This window comes from Tyto alba, unplaced genomic scaffold, assembly GCF_018691265.1.
Source record: "Tyto alba isolate M040663 unplaced genomic scaffold, T.alba_DEE_v4.0 Super-Scaffold_28, whole genome shotgun sequence".
Classification (NCBI taxonomy): domain Eukaryota; kingdom Metazoa; phylum Chordata; class Aves; order Strigiformes; family Tytonidae; genus Tyto; species Tyto alba.
The window spans coordinates 3,969,936-3,987,757 of record NW_024881302.1 but is presented as its reverse complement, the minus strand read 5'-3'; the positions used below and the strand labels follow the sequence as shown (position 1 = coordinate 3,987,757).

Sequence of the window (17,822 nt, the reverse complement as noted above, 5' to 3'; positions counted from 1 at the left end):
CTTCAGGTATAATATTTTCTTGTCCCTCAGCAACTCGACTAGAGCTAAAGCTTTAGTTGATGCTGGTGCGTAATGAAAAACTGGGCAAAAGCAAAAATGTGAGAACTGGTTAAACCCCCGGGTGGATGCTCTTGCTCAAAGTCAGTGCCCTTAATTCCATGTGGTGCAATTAGTCCCAGCTGGTCCCTGCTTGGGTCCCATACTAACCATGTCCCTCTGGTATTGCAAGGGATGTCTCCAGGTATGCACCATCAGAGCTATGGGCCAGTGGCTGCAAACATGATGCCAAATCCATTGACTCCTCTTGGTTCTCCAGCATCAACAAGTTGTAGCTGAGACCCTGTATATCATTCTCACTACTGCTTTGTTTAAGTTTCTCCTTGTCACATTTTCTTTTAAATGCTGATAACTGTAGCTACATTCCCTGAAGCGGGGTGGGGGACATGTCTGAGGGTGAGGAGTGCTCCCCTCTTGTGTATGGGGGCTGGAGACAAGGGCTTGGCTTCTGGTGAGTACCTTCCCTGGTTTTTGGGACACCAGGCCCCGTGGTGACAGGAGGGACAGCCCCAGCCCAGCATGGGCTTTGCCTGGGACCAAGAAGGCGAGTGGCCTCCTGGGCCAGCTGGAGCAGGAGCCGCCGCTTGCCAACGCCAGGCAGAGCGAGCTCTTGCGCTGGCTGGCATAAACGCTTTCCGAAAAGCTTTCTCATTCAAATAATTGATGCCTCTTGATCCTCAAGAGATGCCCTAATTGCAAAACGGGAGGCGCACGTTCAGTTATTGCTATCCTATTTTTAAATAAGGTACCGAGTCTCCTTGCACACGTAGTATGGCCAGGGGTTCCCATAGGTGACGCTTGAAAGTTCGCAGGGCACCGGAGCCGGGCTGAAGCCGCGTGGCCCCAGCATTGCCCGCAGGAGCTCTGTGCTGGGAAGGGGCCGTGTCTGCTTACGAGGGGTTTCCTTCTGGAGCCCCCATCCACACTGGGAAGCGCTGGGGCTGGGGGCTTTCCCCACCCTGGTGCCGGGGGGGCCTGCTGGTGCTGCCCCAGGGTAATTCACCAGGAGTGCTGTGTCTGCTCTAGGGCCCCCAACAGCAGAAGGACACGGAGCCGCTCGAGCGGGGCCAGAGGAGGCCTCGAAGATGCTGGGGGGGCTGGAGCAGCTCCCCTGGGGGGCCGGGCTGAGAGAGTTGGGGGGGTTCAGCCTGGAGAAGAGAAGGCTCCGGGGAGCCCTTCGAGTGGCCTCCCAGGGCTTAAAGGGGGGGTAGGAAAGGTGGGGAGGGACTCTGGATCAGGGGGTGGGGGTAGGACGAGGTGTAACTGTTTTAAACTGGAAGAGGGGAGATTTAGATGAGATCTAAGGCAGAAATTGTTCCCTGGGGGGGGGGGTGAGGCACTGGCCCAGGGTGCCCAGAGCAGCTGTGGGTGCCCCCTCCCTGGAAGGGTTCAAGGCCAGGTTGGACGGGGCTGGGAGCCCCCTGGGCTGGGGGAAGGGGGCCCTGCCCGGGGCAGGGGGGTTGGGACTGGATGGGCTTTAAGGTCCCCTCCAACCTAAACCATCCTGTGATTCACCCTGCAGAGGCTGAGAGGGGGAGGCGAAACCAAGAAAAAGAAGAAAGGCGGCACTTCCAGTGCTGGGGAGGCCCAGTTTAAGTGGGGGGGTCAGACTGGTGGGAAGGCTGGGCGGGAGTGGGAGGCCCAGTGAGAGTAGAAGATGCGATGCTGGAGGAGGCCATGGAGGGAGCAGGACACAGAGCAGGAATGGAAGCAGAGGAGAGGCCAAGAGCGAGCAGGAACAGGAGCCTGGTGGAGAACAGGGGCAGGGCTGAGGGAGGTGGAAGAGTTGATGCCAAAGGGGGTGGGAGAGACTGTGAAAGAGTTGAGGCTGAGCAGTGGTGGGAGGCCAGAGGTGGGTGAGGAAGACTTGAGGCTGAGCGCGCACGTAGGCGGAGGTGGCTTTGGTGGCTGAAAGACTGAGGGAGGTTTAGAGGAACTGGGATGCTAATGATGCCACAGAATTTGGGGTCATGGTGTCAGAGGCTGCGGGAGCCGAGGTGGGGGGGAAGGAGGCCGCAGGAAGTCCTGCTGCGAGACCAGAGGCCGTTGGAGCAGAGCCCACAGGAGGGAAAGGACAGGAGCTGAGGCCGTGGAAGATGATGTTACGGAGTTGGGAGTGCCCGGGGTGGGTGGCTGTGCGAGAGGAGGTGCAAAGAGGGAGTGGGAGACAGAGCTGGCGGGGAGGCCAAGAGGAGCTTCAGGTTGAGAGAGTGGGAGGGAGGGGAGGTATGGAGGGTGAGAGTGTAGGAGATCAAGGAAGGATAGGAGGCCCGTGGACTGAGGGTGGGAGGTGGTAAGAGGCTCAGCGGGTGGAAGCTGCCGCTGTCACCGTCCCCCACCAGCAGCTTGGTCATGGCCAGGGCCTGTGTTTTGCTCTCCTGGCACAGGGGCAAGCCCTTGCTCTGCCCATTGCACCATGAGGTGGTGACCTCGGGGCTCACCCATTGTGCTTAGGAGACCCATCTGAAGAAAACGAAATTTCGGTTTTGGAAAAGGCTTGTTTGGTCCCTTCAGCTGCAGATGCAGCACAATACAAAACTCATCCCTCGTGCTACTGTGGGATAAGGACTTTGCTAAACAGGGAAGAGATGACAGGCAATACGCAAGGATAACGAGACGAAGAATTGCCAGGTTGGTTCCTGGAGCAATTCAAGACAGCAAAACTTTTCCCCATGTACCAGCTGTTGGACCAACACATGGGCTCTTAGTCCTCACCTTAAACCACCTCTTGCGCTTTCTCATTCTAATGGGTTTTATGTGGCCCTAACACCTTTCTGCTCTGTGACCAGACATCACTCAATGGCACTGGCTTTGTCATGGTCACCCCCCAGGTGGTGCCTCCTTTACTGATAAGAAGACATTGACATTTGAAGAAATACATAGTATGGAGGGGACAGAGTCTGTTATAACTATCTGCTCATGTTTTCTCCAGCCATCTACTTTCCCAGCAAGTTGTGCATATGTTGACTTGTATTTATCCTTCCAAGTTTGAAGCTCTAGTCCTAGAAAGTGAAGAGGATGAACAACTACCAGGAGTGATTTCTCATCAAGCGCAAAATTTTTACATTCTCCTTTAGTGAAAATGAGAACTTCAAGTTACGTGTTGAAACCCATGTTTTTCCATAGTAGCTTTCAAAGCCAGGTCAAATAAAAATGTTCCCTCAAAGCAGCTCTTATCTCTAGCTGGTTCATCACTTTTACCAGCTATTTTGAGTAACTCAGACCAGATGTACATAAATAGTATTTTAGCAGGTTCTCGGCTTTGGGTGAGTTTTCACATTTAAACTCAATTCCATCGTGGATTTTGGTGCCTGTCCCAGCTCCTCCCGTCCCAAGCAGTGTTGGAAGCTGGCAGTGGAGCTTTCTGCATTGTGTCTTACCAAATACTCTGTCATGTAAAGAAACTTCTGGTAAAGTCAGAAAACACGCCACTCTTGAGAGCCTGGCAGTGGCGTTCGGTGGTCATTATAATTTTCTTGGGTCTGAGTCCATGTTTAAGATGCTTACAGCTCTGCTTGTAAAGCGCTTGTGTTGCACAGTAGAGTTTTCAAGCAGGGGAAGGTATGCTCTCCATGGGGACTGGTGGACACCACAGTCTGATCCTGGCTCTGCATCAACCCCCTTTGCAGAGACAAAGTGATGGTGATGGTGGAGCCACGATGAAAAGCCCCAATGAGACGTCACTCCCAAGGACTGGGATGCACAGAGGAGTCTGCAGAGGTCAAGTCGGAGGATGAAGACCCTGCTAAATGGGAAGCGACTTCTATCACTGGAAGTGCATGAGAATAACGAGAATTTAATTTCCTGTGTGGAAGAAAACAGCTCTGTCTGTAACCTACAGCCCTTGGGCAAAGACTGCCAGGTCCACCGGTCCTGGTAGAAGCTGTTACAGTCACTGGAAACGGAGGGTGAAGCAGCTGTGTTTTGGGGGCAGAGGGAGCATCCCTCCTTTCTGATCCTGTGCAGGAACATTCACTACGGTCACGCCATGGGCGTCTTCTCTTGTGAAGGAGAACATATGATTTTGAAGTGGCCGTCGTCAGGGCTGGGAATGGCCCCAGCGCTTCCCGTGCTGCATATCCCGGTGTGAGAGGGAGCAGCTCTTTCCCCTATGGGGTAGGAGGTGCTGTGGCATGATTTGGTCTCTTGTACGGCAGAGCTGTGTCCTGGGAAGCAGAATCCACAGGTTTCCACCGGCTCTGGGACCCTGCTGCCCGTGGATCCATCACCAACGCTGCCCGCTTCCACCAGACGATCTGCAAATAAACCCTGTGTATTAGTTCAAGGGTTTTTAGGAGCACCTTTTACCCAAGAAAGGCTTTGCAGTGCTGCACTAGAGCCTATAAAGGGCCAGGCCTGGAACTGGAGGGGACATCCACCTCCCACCGCTTCGATAAAGCCCACGGCACTGTGTGGTGTGTGTAATGGATCGCCCCCACGCTCACACCCAGTCCTGCCACCCTGGGAGGTGAGAGCTGAGGGGGGAAACTGGAAGGTGCCTCCAACAGGAAGGCCGGAGGGATAGTGCCAAAGCAATTGTCATATTTGTAACGTTACATGCAGATTGTCTTTTCATTAAATGCTGCTTTTTATAGCATAGAGAAATGCAGTGGTGCAGCGCTGTGCCAGATCTCCAGCGCGGGGGGCGAGGCAGGCTGGCTGCCCACGGCCAGTTCATGGGACCCACAGCGCTCTGCGGGCTGGACGCTGGCTGTCGCAGGGCTCTGCTCCGTCCTCCGAGATCTGATAAGCAAGGTTAGGCTCAGGGCATTAAAAAGTGCACAGTAAATCTCTTTGAACCTGGCGGCCTCCCTTAAAAGCGAACATTCAGTGCCACCGTGTCCTTCAACCAAAGCCAATAGGAATGGTTTGATTTACAGTTCTGCTGGAGAGTGACTCCGAGCCACGCACGGGCTCGTGATTTTTGATCTCCACCGTGACTGGCTTTGGAGTGTACGTATGTAAACATGTATGTCTGTACAGCAATAGGTAGACAGACGTTTTTATTTTAAAGGCAGGGGAGGAGGGAGAATAAAAACATCTTTTCTCTGTTGACTTACTGCATGTTATCCTTTCCCTAGCTTTTCTCCCTAAAGCAAAGACTTGTGAAGCCCCTCTGCTCCAGAGCTAAAACTTCAGCGTTTGTTACTGCAAGATAATTCAGCAGAGCAGCTGCCTCATTAGCCTCTTTGAAGGAGCAAGTAGCCTGCGTTACCGTGGTTCTTGCCGGGCAGCAGTTTGCCCCAGAGCAGCCCATTTGCTGCAATCGTGGCGAGAGCCCTGGGTCTTCCTTGGGCAGGTGGTTCATTTCGGAAGAGGGTTGGCTTTTCGCAACTCCTCCTCCCTCCAGCTCAGCTGCCTCTCTCGGATGGAGACCAGAGAGCTGCTGGTTGACCCCGCAGCTCCAGCCCCTGCGTGGCAGTGGGAAGCTGTGACTTTGCAAGAGAGTGACTGAGAAGGGGGTTGCGGTGGAGAATCAGGGCACGGGGCTGCTGTCCTGCTCCTCCTCGCGGCTCAGACTGAACCACATTGCACATCCCTGGCTTTACTTTTCCTCCCTACTCCTGTTATGAACTGGCTCTGCTTCCTGCCCCTCCCCGTAGTACCTGGGAGCCTGTCCCCCCACAAGCTCCCCATCCTCTCCCAGCCCCCCCAGTGCAGCCAGCACTCACCTTTGGAGGAGTCCTCCCTGCGGTGGCAGGTCCCAGCGCTGGCTTGGCAGGACACCACCTCTCCTTTCCTCCGCAAGTGGGTCCAGCCCAGGAGCAGGGAGCAGATGAGGGCGCAGAGGCAGAGCCCCAGCAGCAGATACACCACCAGCCACGGCTCCTGCTCCGCGCACGCCTTCTGCTCCAGCACGGCCGCCGGCGGCGAGGCCGTGGCCAGGGCGGCTGGCGGAGGGGGGGTGGCCCCCAGAGCACCTGCTGTGGGCCAGGCAGAGATGGGTGTGCTTAGAAACACACACACACCCCCAGCCCCGAGTACACACTTCACACTATTAACTTTTTGATAGGGAAAGCGCCGACGGCACTTGGGTACTCTGAGCAGAGAGAATTTGACAGCAGCTATGCGCCGCCTCTTCGCTTGCATTTCTCTTCCATGGTGAGGTAGAGGAGACCCCTTCCCACTCCTCATCCCCACCCTCCCACCCGGTGATCGCGTCTCAACCCCAATGTGGGAATTGCAGCTCTCAGGGAAAATAACCCCTTTCCCTCCTGCTCCCCTCCCCGAGGGCTGGAGGCAGCTTAGTAAGGTGGGAAATGCAACTGCTTGAGCCTTCCCCTGGCTGAGAGAGCTGAAGGGCAGGTCTGGAAACCACCGACACGTGAAAGGGGACAATGCACCCTGTGATGAAGTTGTATGATGGAGAAAAGAGGAGAGAGACAGACGCCTTGCTTTTCCTTTCCCCCATCCCAGTGAAATGGCTGCACGCCAATGCACAACCCCCCCCCCCGCCCAGGACGAAGAGAGGGGTTTGCTGCCCCTTCCCTGGCTTCACCCTGTAACCCAGCTCCTCTTCCAGCCCTGGGGGGTCCTGCCCCACACCCCAGCTCTGCCTGCCCTCGCTCGCAGCCTTACCTTCGCAGGACGGGGCGCATTGCTTCGGGTGCTGCCCGCAGACCGTGGTGCAGTTGATGCATGTTTTCAGGAGCTTGTCATAGTAGAAGCCGGCTCTCCTGTCGCAGTCCATGGACTCTGCGGGAGGGGAGGGAGGTGAACAGGGTGTCCCGAGCGCGTCCTCCTCCCCTGTCACTTGAGCACGGGACTCCCAAACTGCTGCCCTCCCACCACCCCGCCCTGGTTTGTGCGAGGACGAGCCCGCAGCCGATCTGAACAAGCTCAGAGCTCTGACGGGCGCAGGGCGAGACTTGCACGCTCCGGGGCTGGCAGGGTGACAGATCCAGGGGATTTGCAGCGGTGTGTGGTTGGGTGATGAAAATTGGGGAAAGGCATCTGCTGGCAGCCCCCCGGGGAGGGGACGGTACGCAGCCAGACGCATGCAGCTGTACCCACCTGCGGCAGGGAGCTCCTGGTTGCTGCTTTTTGAGCTGCTGCCGCCCTGGGGTTTGCACAGCTTCTTGGGACAGACCAAAACATTCCAGAGTACTGGCTCAGGACCCTGGGGATGGCATCTCCTATCCTCAACAGGGAGATGGGACTTGCTGTTGCATGCAGCCGCGGCGCAGGGCTGGGTCCTCTGGGCCCTGGGACAAGGGTGCAGCAGCTCCAGACCGTGACTTGTTGGGGAGGGAAGGGGCCGTGCACGGGGCTGTGTGCAGGTTTGGGTGCAAAGTGCATCTATCTCTTTTCCTCCTCCCCACCTGTTATCACTACACCTCGGTGTCTGCCCCAGCACAGGGCTCGCAGCGCAGCCTTGCAAACCTGCAGCTTGAGTTTATCATTATCTGATTACCTGATGTATCTCGAGGCCGTGCCTTTGGAGGGTGGGGTGTCACTGGTGGGGGATATGAGTGCTGCTGCAGCTCTGGGGAGACTCCCTGGGACCCCAGACAGGAGCTGTACACGGACGTGGGCAACTTGACCCTGGTCTGTGCTGAGCTGTTGCCAGACCCAGCCCGTCGCTGGGAAGCTCTCATGTTCCCCAGCCTTTTTTTGGCTCAAAGCTCTGTTAAGCTGAGCTGGCTCGGAGCCCGCCCTGTGGCTCATCCCAGGGCCTGATCCCCGCTCCCAGCTTTGCCCCGTCGCTGCCTGCTCGGCCCGAGGGCAGCCCCGCACTCACCGCACAGGGCAGCACACCTCCTCACTGTGGGCCGGCCGCATACGAGGCTGCAAGGGATGCACTGGCAGACGAGGGTGTCCCAGTACTGCTGATCGGTGCAGTTGTTCATGGCATCCCACCCGACGCACGTCCCGTCCATGGCTGCGGAACGGGAGAGGAATGGCTACGGGGGGTGGCCACCACGGGGCTGCCCTGTAGCCACCTTGTCCCTTTGCTAGGGCTGGGACCCCTCCTAAAGGGACACCCAACTGTGCCCAACCCTCTCTGGTGCTAGGCTTGGGCAAGAGCTTACAGCAAAATCTGCTTCAGGCTTAGGAAGCTCTTCAAATGATAACCCTACATGCCCACGTCCTGTGCTGGTCCCTGGGGACACGCAGGGAGACCACCCTGGCTTGTAGGTGGCCTTGTGCTGCGCCCTGAGGGTCTGGGGATGCACACATCTGCCTGCAGGAGTAAGAGCAGTGGGGACCACTCCTGTCTGGATATGCTTTTCTGAAAATAACAGAAATACAACCAGAATGGTCACTGGCAACGTCTTCTGAAGCAGTTTTTAATTCTGGAAACTTCTGAATTCCTCTGTGGCGTCGGGGCAGTTTGTGCCATCCTGTGCATAATTTCTGACATCTCCCTTTGGTGTTCTGGCATCATAATGAAACCCGGTTTTGATGTGTAAAACTCCCCTAAGCTGCAGGAGGGACCTCTCTCTGGGAGAGCTTTAAGCACTGGCTTAACCAGCACCAGCTTGGATGCCTGGGGGTGGACGTGCTCTTGTCCCCACGAGGAGCCGTTTGTCCCGTCCTCCTCCGCCACGGTGCACCTCGTCCCTGCACGGGCTGGATGTGATGCCACAGGCAGAGGCACAAAGCATCAGCAGCAGCCCTCAGCCGCACGAAAATCTAGCCAACAGCTTACAATTTTAAGAATTAGCTTGCGAATGAGCCTTTACTTATCAGCAGCTGAAATATTTGTGCGTGCCTCTTGCCTGCAGTCTCACCTGTCCCCAGTGCAAGGTCTGGCCTTGGAGGCGACCTGAGCGATGGTCTCGGTCCCTGGCCGTGCCCCTGCTGATCCCCCACCGCTCAGCGGTACCTGCTGCCGCGCCGTGCCACACGCAGGGGCTGCAGCCAGCGTGACCGAGCAACTGCAGGAAGCACTGACCCAGCACGAGGGCGGCCGCAGTGGAAATGTGCCGTTTGCTGACTGAGAGGGCTCGTGGGCGACCGCATCCCTCTGCGGAGCCGCAGCTGTTTTCCTGCACGGGCGGACGATGCCGGTGCTGCCGGAGCCCAAAAGGTTTAAAAACCCCCGATGATGCGTCGCCTCGGCCACAGCCTCTGCCCTGCAGCCATTGCAAAGCCAAACTTTGATTTTTATATAGACAACTCCCTGTACTCTGGTGGGAATCTCTCCCTCTCTCTCTCCAGTACTTGGGAGCAGGCAGCAGTCGGGCACTTTGCAGGTCTGTCTGTCCTGCCGTCGCCTGCACAGCACCCTCCCTGCAGAGGGGCTGAGGACGGGCTTCCTCTGCTCCAGCTATGAACTGACTCCTACCTGGGGCAGCACATGTAAACCCCTCCCATTCTCCGGGATAAATCCACTCTGCTCATAGATTCTGGCCTTATAGTCCCAATTGTTCAATTAATATTGCTATAATATTAAATAATTACTTTCCGTTGAGCTGACTGAAGACATTCCTCAGGGCAGAGTGAGGCTCGGGCCAGCACTCTCCTCAGATGCTCTTTTAAGATGTTTTGTACCCGAAGAGAAGAATGAGAAGCTGCCGAGGGGTGATGGTGAGCCCTGGGGATGATGTTAAGCCCCGGGGATGGCGGTGAGCCCGGCCATCCTTGCATTATGATGGAGTTTCACATGGGGTGACTGCATGGGAAATGGAGATCTGGGGCTGGGCCTAAGCCGGGGGGCTGCAGGCTCGGCAGCTTCTTCCCCTCTGCTGCTCTGCTACGGGGCCAGATCCAAAGTGGGTGTTTGGCCCCATTTAGCAAAAATCCTGCCTGATGGCTGAGCTCCCGTCCCCAGGGAGCCCCGAGGTACGCATGGTGCTCCCGGCATGGTGCATCTCCCCTTCTGCACCCACCAACTATGAGCACCCCAAACTCCCCTCTGAACCCCTCTTCCAAAGCTTTAAGTGACCATTTCAGCTCCAGCCCCACGGCACCGACCATCTTCAGCAGACTGGGAGCCCAGTGTGGCGGCTCTGCCGCTCCAGCGAGAGCTCAAGGAGACCCTCTGCTCCCTGCCAGTGCTATGGAACTGTCACCGTGGCCCCCCCATCTTGGCATGGACAAGCCCCTCGCCCCCATCTCCCCACTCAGCCCCTCCATCGGGTAACTCACGTTTGACTCTCCCGCGGCGTCTAGTCCCCCTTGGCTCCTGCCATTGCACTGCGAGCTCCAGCCTCGAGCCTGCACATTGCTCAGGAGGTTTATTATTAGAGATAGATTTGATTAATGCCTGGGCCATGCGTTTCCTGGGGTTTCCCCTTATCCCTTCGATGCAAATCGGCCGCACGCACGGTGCATTGCATTGGCTCGCCGGGCATCCCGGGGCTGCCGGGGGCACGGGGGCCAGGGAGGGAGGCTGGTGTGTCCCTGGGTGCAGGGAGGGGTGTCCTGGGCTACGTGGCCACGTTGCAAGGGGGGCTCGCAGGGGTGGGGGCTCTGCAGCACCTGCCCTTGCATTGCCTGGCTGCAGTGGGATGTTTTCTTCTGCAGAGAAGGATGTTTTGCGCTCTAGAGGAGACGGCTGCCCTGAGACAGGAGAGCCGGCGGGTGACCCTGTGGGTTTTTGCTTTCCTGGGTTTTGCCGAGAAGGAGCAGTGTCGGAGCAGGAGGCCGTGCAGCCACGGGGCTGCGGGTGGAGAGGGGCACGTCCCCCCTTGCCAGGGCTCTGTGTCACAGCACAGAACCCCACGGGGAGCGTCCTGCCGATGCCACCCGGCACCGAGGACCGGCCAGAGCAGCCGTGGCTACCCTGCCTCCGGCCGGGACCAAGCACCGCTCTGTGCTCCCATCCCCTCTCTGTCCACAGGACGGTCAGCCCACGCCACTGGCCTGTCTCCTGCTCATGGCATGTAGAGCACACCGTGGGCCCCAATAAGATGCTTTAAACGCTGTTTTTTCTCTAGTTCATCCGTGTCTCGGAGGCGGGAGGGCTGTGCTGTCCCGTGCAGCCTTGCAACAGAGGTCCCAGCTCGGCTCGGGGTCCGGCACTGCCCTCACTGCTGGCAGGAGAGGTCCACGAAGCATTAATAACACAGCTTGGTTTTCACAGAGGGAAGGAGCTACTCTGCGCTCTTGGCAGCCTCCGAGAGCATAGCTGTGTATTTATTTTTAGATCTCACCTCACCCTGCAAGCGGAATGGGCTTGATCAGCAAACCTGCAAAGGAGCACCGGGGCAGCACCTCCCAGGGCTGCCTCAGCGCTGGGGCTCAGCACCGCGGTGCTGAGCATCTGCCCTCGCTCAGCCAGCACAGGAGGGAGCGGGCTGTGGCCCCCACGGTGGTGCCTCCGAGCAGCAAAATACCCCGGGGTAAACCTGGCTGGTGGCACAATGCTCCATAGGGAATGTCTAGCAAAAGCAAAGCCAGACCGTGCGGTTACTGATTTCCTCCTTTTCCACTGGTAGTGCATTGATTTCTGGAGATTTCTTCCCCTTTCCCGCAGGGGTGCTGGGCAGGGCTGGGCTGTGGCACTGGGAAGGGGTGGGAGCACGGCAGGACAGTGACTCAGCTCAGTCCGAGGGGACCTTTCTGCAGAAGCAGCTGAAAGGGGAAGGAAGAAGCAATACCTGTTACTTTCTATAAACGTCAGCGAGGCAGCATCAAGGCTTTTTCCGTTCAGTTCAAAAACTCCTGCTTTGTGCTTACCCCGGTGATCTGTAACCCAGAGAGCCCAAAAGGCCCCTTGCAGGGTTCAATGCTCCGTCCCCATTGCTGGGACATTGGAGGCTGAACCTGCTCACAGGGAGAAAAACCCAAAGCGGAGAAACCCAGCACCTCACGGCTGCTTGGCCCCGCAGTGGCTGGATGTGACCCATCAGGTCCCAGCTCCGGCGGGAGGGAGGGAACCAGCATCGGCACCGTGCGATGGACCCCCGGGGCTTGGAGCGAGGACTGGGAGGGGGACGCACATCGCGGCCGCGGGGACACGCGTGTGCATCTGATGCAGAGGATGGGCTCGTTGCTGGGCTTGAGTCTCCCACTGGGAAAACCCACGGAGGGTCCTGAGAGGCAGCGGGAAGCCAGAGGCATGGCTGGGAGAGGTGGGAGGTTGCACGGTGCAAGAGCTTGGGGGGAAATGCACCTTTTGACTGCCCGTAGCTGGTGCCGGCTGTCCTTGCGCGGACCCGTCCCGCACACGCTGTGCCCCGTGCAGACAGCAGAGCCCACAGCCTGTTCGTCTGCAGAGCTAAAGCTGACAGCAAAGGAAATCATGATTTTGGCATTGCCTGAGCTGCCTGAGCGGGGCGAAGTGTGGCCCTGGAGCGATGGCCCCAGCCCTGCCCTCCAGCTCTCGGGGTTTTGCAGGGGAAACCTGCCTCTGTAAATAGCAGCCGGAGACTTGCAGTTTCCACCCTGGTGGGCCCTCGAGAGGGAACTGAGAAGTACTTGGGGGTGGTTTGTCCCTCCTCGCTGAGCAGAGATCAGGCAGTGTGATTTCGGCTTGAAAATTCTCGGTGAATGCCACAGCCGGAGCCCCATCTCCTCGGCCGTGCTCCCCAGCACCCTGACCCCCCGTGCCCCGTGCGGCATCACCCCCTCCCACAGCCGCTGAGGATGGCGTGTGGCTCTGAAGCATCAACAAACATGGTCCCCCCCCTCCACGAGTTGCCGTCTCGCAGCCAAGGCTGCCAGCCCACCCTGCCTGGGGTTGTCCCCGTGCTTTGGGACACAGGCAGGGAGCGGGCAGCCGCCGCCAGCCCCCTGTTCTGGGTTCCTGGGTTAAACCCTTCCTTTGCCGTGTGTCACTGGTGGGAGAGCATCGATCGGCAGTTCCCTGTGCAGTCTCCCAGCGTGGTGCCTCCCTCTGCGGTGGCTTTGCAACCTGCAGCATCCCCTCTGCATTATTTTGCATCCTGCAGCACCCATCTGCATATGGCTCCGGAGGTGCCACGGTCTATTTGGAATGATAGACCCCAGTTTCATCCCAACAATAAAATATTTGTTTCCTCTGGGACCTTGCCTCAGTGACACTGCTTCAAGGACTGCTGCAGGTAACAGGCGGGCAGGGTGGATAAGGTTTGGCTCCAAAAATGTTTTGGGGATGTCTCGCCTTTCCTTTGAGCAGCTTTGCTGGGATATTTTCCTCCCAGCCTCTCCTCAGCCCGTCTGCCTTTTGCAGTCTCTGTTCTTGGGCAGGGCTGGGTCTTGGCCAAGGCATTTTCTCGCACACGTGCTCCCTTCGGGACCTGAAAAACGGGGCTGTGGGGGTGGGAAGGGGAAGAGGAGTCATTTTGGGTCGAAACCAGCAACTGCAAGGCTGGGCTGAGCACAGATGGCTCTGGGTCTCATTTCTTTCACCCTAATTCCCTGCGGACGTGTGCTCTCGAATGCGCGGGGGTCAGGATGCGCCCATCCCCTGTGAGCTGTCTGGCTGCCCTCCGCGTCCTCCCGCCGCCACCGATTCCTCCTGCCAAAGCGCGGAGCTGCTACGGGACCGAAGCCGCGGGGTTGCACCGTAGCCGCCGCCACCGCCGCCCGTTCCTTCTCGGTGCGGGCAGGGGCACGGCCGGGTCCGTGGCGGCACACGGGGCGTCCACGCAGGACTCGCACCCACGCGCAGCGGCGGAGCCACGGCCACGCCACGGCCGGCCCGTTCGGTGAAGACCTGCCCCGGCGTGCTTGCGGCCACGTCTCGAGCAGCTCCGGCTGCCGGCAATGCCGCAGCCCAGCCGGGAGCCGAGGGCAGCGACAGGGCAGTTTGGGGAGGCCGGAGAACCCCGGGGTGCAGCTCCAGCTCCCCGCTCCTGCACCCCGGGGATGTGATGCTGGGCCCAGCCGTGCTCCTGGCTGTTTGGGTCTCTCCCCAGGAGGTGGCACCCTTGGCTAGCCCAGCCTGGCTCCCCTCTGGGTGCTGGGTGCTGCCTTTGCAGCCCGGACATCCTCCAACCTGCCACTCCAGCCCTGCCTTCGCCCGGCCAGGTCAGGGCCTCTGTGCCAAGGGGGATGTTGCCCCACAGCTGCCGGGCTGGCTCCTGCCCACTCCCTGGGGCCAGCAGGACTCCAGCACCCCCATTTGCACCAGCCCCTCATGCAGGGTGGGGTTCAGATGCCCCCATACACCCCACCTTGCTCCATTCCTCCCTTTGCACCGCCGTCTCCTCCTGCCACCACCCCACGGGGCTGCAGCAGGACGTCATCCCAAGGTGTCCGGGTGGTGCGGCAGCCCCCATGCCCCCGGGGCGAGCCAGGCTCCAGAGGTGCATCTTCAGGGGTGATGCTGCGAGAGCCACCCTCCCAAAACCCTGCGCAGATTGGGAGAGGGAAGCATTACTGAAAACCAGGCTGTTCTCAGGGCCAACTCCCCAAACCCAGTAGCCAGCTGGAATGCTAGGACAGCTCGATGGGAAAAGACCCGCCGTGGCTGGGGGCTGACAGGGAAGCAAGGATAAAATCCTATAAATGTATAGCAAAGGGGCAAGGAAATGAGGCTTCAGTGCCAGGGCTGTGTGCTGAGGTGTAAAATGTGGATAGCAGATAAGGGAGATGAGTCAAAGAACAATCTTTGGCCAGAGATAACACGGCATTTTTAACCTGGTGGGAACAACCCCCCCGTCCCCACCTCCGACATCGCTGCATTCCCTCAGGACGAGAGACATTTCGACTCTTGCAGGAAGGGGTTTGAAGGCTGCTGAAGAGCTCTGCTGTTAATTTTTAACACTAAAAACCCTGGGGAAATTCCAAAGGGCTGGAGGGTGGCCAGTGGGAGTCTAATATTTAAAAGGAATAAAAGGGGCTGACCCTGGGAATTACAGACCAGGTAGGCTGATCGCAGTCCCTGGGCAAATTATGGGCTGGGTAATTGGGGATACTGTCAGCCAAAAATTAGAAGCTAAAAATATAATTAAGGTCGTTAGCTTGGTTTCATGGATGGCAGCTCCTGTCAAGTGAGTCGGCTTTGGTTTTTGGCATGACTCTGGGCTGGCTGATAAAGCTAATTGTGTTGCTCCATTATAATGGGTTTCTCCAAAGTATTTAATTTACAGCCATGTGACATTTTCATTTGTAAAACTTGCATTATATGGAGTCAGCAGAGCAGACATCCGACGGCTGCGTCTGGCAGCTCGGGGGCGGTGGCCATGAGGGCTAGAGATGGAGGAAGCTGGAGACATCGGATTTTGCCCGGGACAATATTTTTAGCAGGGATGCTGAGGCTCGTGGTGAGAGGAGGGTCGGCAGCGCAGGGGGATTGGCTCTGCCCAGCCGAACAGGCAGAGCCCAGCCAAAAGGCGGGAGGCAGGGGGCACGTGTGGGAACAAAAGAGACAGATTTTCCCTGCTAAAGCCCCACGAGGTCCAGTGGCAGGAAGCAGCCATGGGACCTGGTCACAGATAACCCGACCGGGAGCATAATTAACCATTGGCCTAATTTGAGGAGAAGGGTACGAACTCACAGACATTTGGCGTCTCTGGGCAAGAGGAAATCTCTGCATGGTGGGACATGATTTAATGTGGCTTCTGGGATGAGCTCAAGCCTCTGTGTGAGTGTATGTGTGCATCCAGCAAAGCAGAGGGCTGCCCTGGACCATCCTCATGATCTTTTCCAGCCCTGTGGAAGCTGCATCCTCCTCTCTGGGCTGTATCAGCTGCAGTAGAGCGCTGTGGATTCCCTCCAGTGGATAATTTCGGTCCTTTTAGTTTTCCCAATGGGAAAATTGGGCACAGATAAGGCAGAGCACAGACACAGTACCTGGGGCAGCCTGGGGGATTTTTTTCTCAATCCATGAGAGTGTTTTTCACCCACATACAGATTTCTAACGTGTGGGTTTCACCCCTATTAGACGCAGGGTGGTTTGAGGGGCATCCAAACCTCCCCTGGCCAGTGGCTCCCCTGCCAGATATTCCCCAGGCAGGGCTGAGCTGGGGGGCTCTGGACCCCCCCACAGTCAGCCTGGCTAGCTTGAGGGGCCGCATCCAGCCCCCCGTGGTTGGGACTCCACTCAGGGCAGGGCAGGAGGAGGGGAGCCCTCACAGGAACCGCTCAGTCCCAGCCTGGATCCAGTGGGGATCCAAGGGTTTGCCAGCTTTAAACCCTGAATCCTGCCCTCTCCCCTGGGCATCCACCCGTCTGGCTCCACTGTAATGACGGTGAGGTGGCGTCACGGGGCGATTAAATGACTTGCCCAAGGTCCTGCGGGGAGCGATGGCCACCCAGAAGGAGCACCCGACCGTCCTGCTCCTGCCCTGGCAGCGCCCGGCCCTGCAGGAAAATGTGCCACATCGCATCTTCGCCAGCAAAACGGGGCACGGCCACATGCACCATGTCCCCATCCCGGTGACATCCTCGCAGGCGGAGGCGGTGGATGGTCCGGGTGGGACCTCCATGCCACGACGGGGAGCGGGTGCTGCTCTCCTCTTGACGGTGGGATTTGGTGCTGCCGAACTCTTTCCAGGAGCAGCAAGGTTTCTACAATGCCCTTCCCAGGCTGGGGCTGGCACAGCCAGAGTTGGTGACTAACACCTCCTGGTTTGCAGCTTGTTTACCTGGCGCTGGGGCTTCGGTTTGGATAGCTGACTCACCGCAGAGCCTTCCCCCTCTGCCACTGCAGCTCCCTGATGAATACTTTCCATTTTCCCATTACTTTAATTGCCCTCATTTGAGAAAACTGCTCTGGACTGGCTCTGGGCTGAAGAGACCTGCTATGCACGGCTGCCCCAACCGGGCGTCCCCGCAGAGGGGGCGATGAGGGGGATGGCAAGGTGGGACACCCACCTCCACACCAAGCGTGGGGGACCCCTGTGCCGGGGCCTGGGGAATGCAGCGAGGGTCATCGGCAGCGAGTTTTCGGCAGCCCCACCAGCTGCACACCTCGAACACGGCACGCGGGCGGACGGCGGTGCACGGACGCCGGCTCTCCGGCGCGGCTGAATGTGGCCTGACAGGTTTGCGGAGAGGCCCGTCCCGTTCAGCTGGATTTTTGGAAAGGCTGGAGCCAGCCCCGGCACCAGCAGCTTCCCGTGAGGTGCTGCCGACTCCGGTGGGGCCGTGCGTGGTGCCGGGTCGTGGCCCCGAGCCACGGTGCAGCTCGGCTGCGTCTCAGGGCAGGCACAGCCCGCGGCGTTGGAGACGCCATCCCCATGCTCCATGCCAACACTGTGCCCCTTTTTGGGGGGACGGTGCCCCACAGCACTAGGGAAAGAGCAGCCTGTGGGGTCCCTGCCCTCTCTGTGCCCATCAATGGTGGGGGGACACGCACTGGTGTCCCCGCTCTCCCCCAGCTGCCCTGCTCAGCCCGGCCTCGCTTGGGAAGCGCCGGAGGATGTTGCGTGCAGGGAACGTCACGTCGGCTGCAGGTGCTGTGCCTCTGCTCCAAGGAGGTGGCAAAGAGCTGGGGACCACAAGGATGGCACGTAGAGGTGCCTGGGGAGCTGCAGAGAGGCTTTTTGTTTGGAAAAAAAATACTGGGCATCTATGGGACCTGTGGGATGCAGGACACTCCAGGTCCTCAGCAAGGGATGTGGTGGGGAATAATCCAACAGCACTGGGGATGGAGGGAGGGAGGGAGGAAAATTGTCTACCCTTCCCTGAAGAGCAGGAGTTCTGTAGTCTTGTGCCAGGTGAACCCTGGACCCACAGTGAGGGCGTCAAGGTCTGTAAATCCCAGAGGGGGAAAATCCTCCTTCCCTGGTGAAGGTCCGTGATGCTTTTACAACATTAGGATCGAGGGAAAAGTGAGAAAAGCCACCCAAACCAGGGCTGGTGGCCACCTCTCAGCCTGCATGTCCCTCTTGGGAGCATCATGTGGGCTTGAGCCACCCGAGAATTTGCTGTGGGGCTGGGTGAGG

General features: G+C 58.3%; 1 protein-coding gene across 2 annotated transcripts; it reads right to left on the bottom strand.

The window, feature by feature from the left end:
* Positions 1-2,539: 2,539 nt before the first annotated feature.
* TNFRSF13B (TNF receptor superfamily member 13B) lies at positions 2,540-10,236 on the bottom strand. Of its 2 annotated transcripts, none has more exons than XM_042798697.1 (5): positions 10,153-10,236; positions 7,799-7,939; positions 6,637-6,753; positions 5,730-5,981; positions 2,540-4,313 (listed from the first exon to the last, which is right to left on the bottom strand). In XM_042798697.1, exons 2-5 carry the CDS (start codon positions 7,935-7,937, stop codon positions 4,039-4,041), a joined length of 783 nt encoding a protein of 260 aa, XP_042654631.1. In that variant the 5' UTR covers positions 7,938-7,939; positions 10,153-10,236; the 3' UTR covers positions 2,540-4,038. The 2 variants fall into 2 exon arrangements, with proteins under 2 accessions (XP_042654631.1, XP_042654632.1); XM_042798698.1 differs by having other exon boundaries at positions 5,730-5,978.
* Between the last annotated feature and the right edge of the window lie 7,586 nt (positions 10,237-17,822).

Bases quoted from the DNA above. Each gene is read 5' to 3' on its own strand.
- TNFRSF13B (XM_042798697.1), bottom strand. From the start codon at position 7,937: ATGGACGGGACGTGCGTCGGGTGGGATGCCATGAACAACTGCACCGAT. The intron at 6,754-7,798 runs GTGAGTGCGGGG...CCCCTCCCGCAG, and splicing joins GAGGTGTGCTGCCCTGTGCG to AGTCCATGGACTGCGACAGG. The intron at 4,314-5,729 runs GTGAGTGCTGGC...GTTTATTTGCAG, and splicing joins CAGGGAGGACTCCTCCAAAG to ATCGTCTGGTGGAAGCGGGC.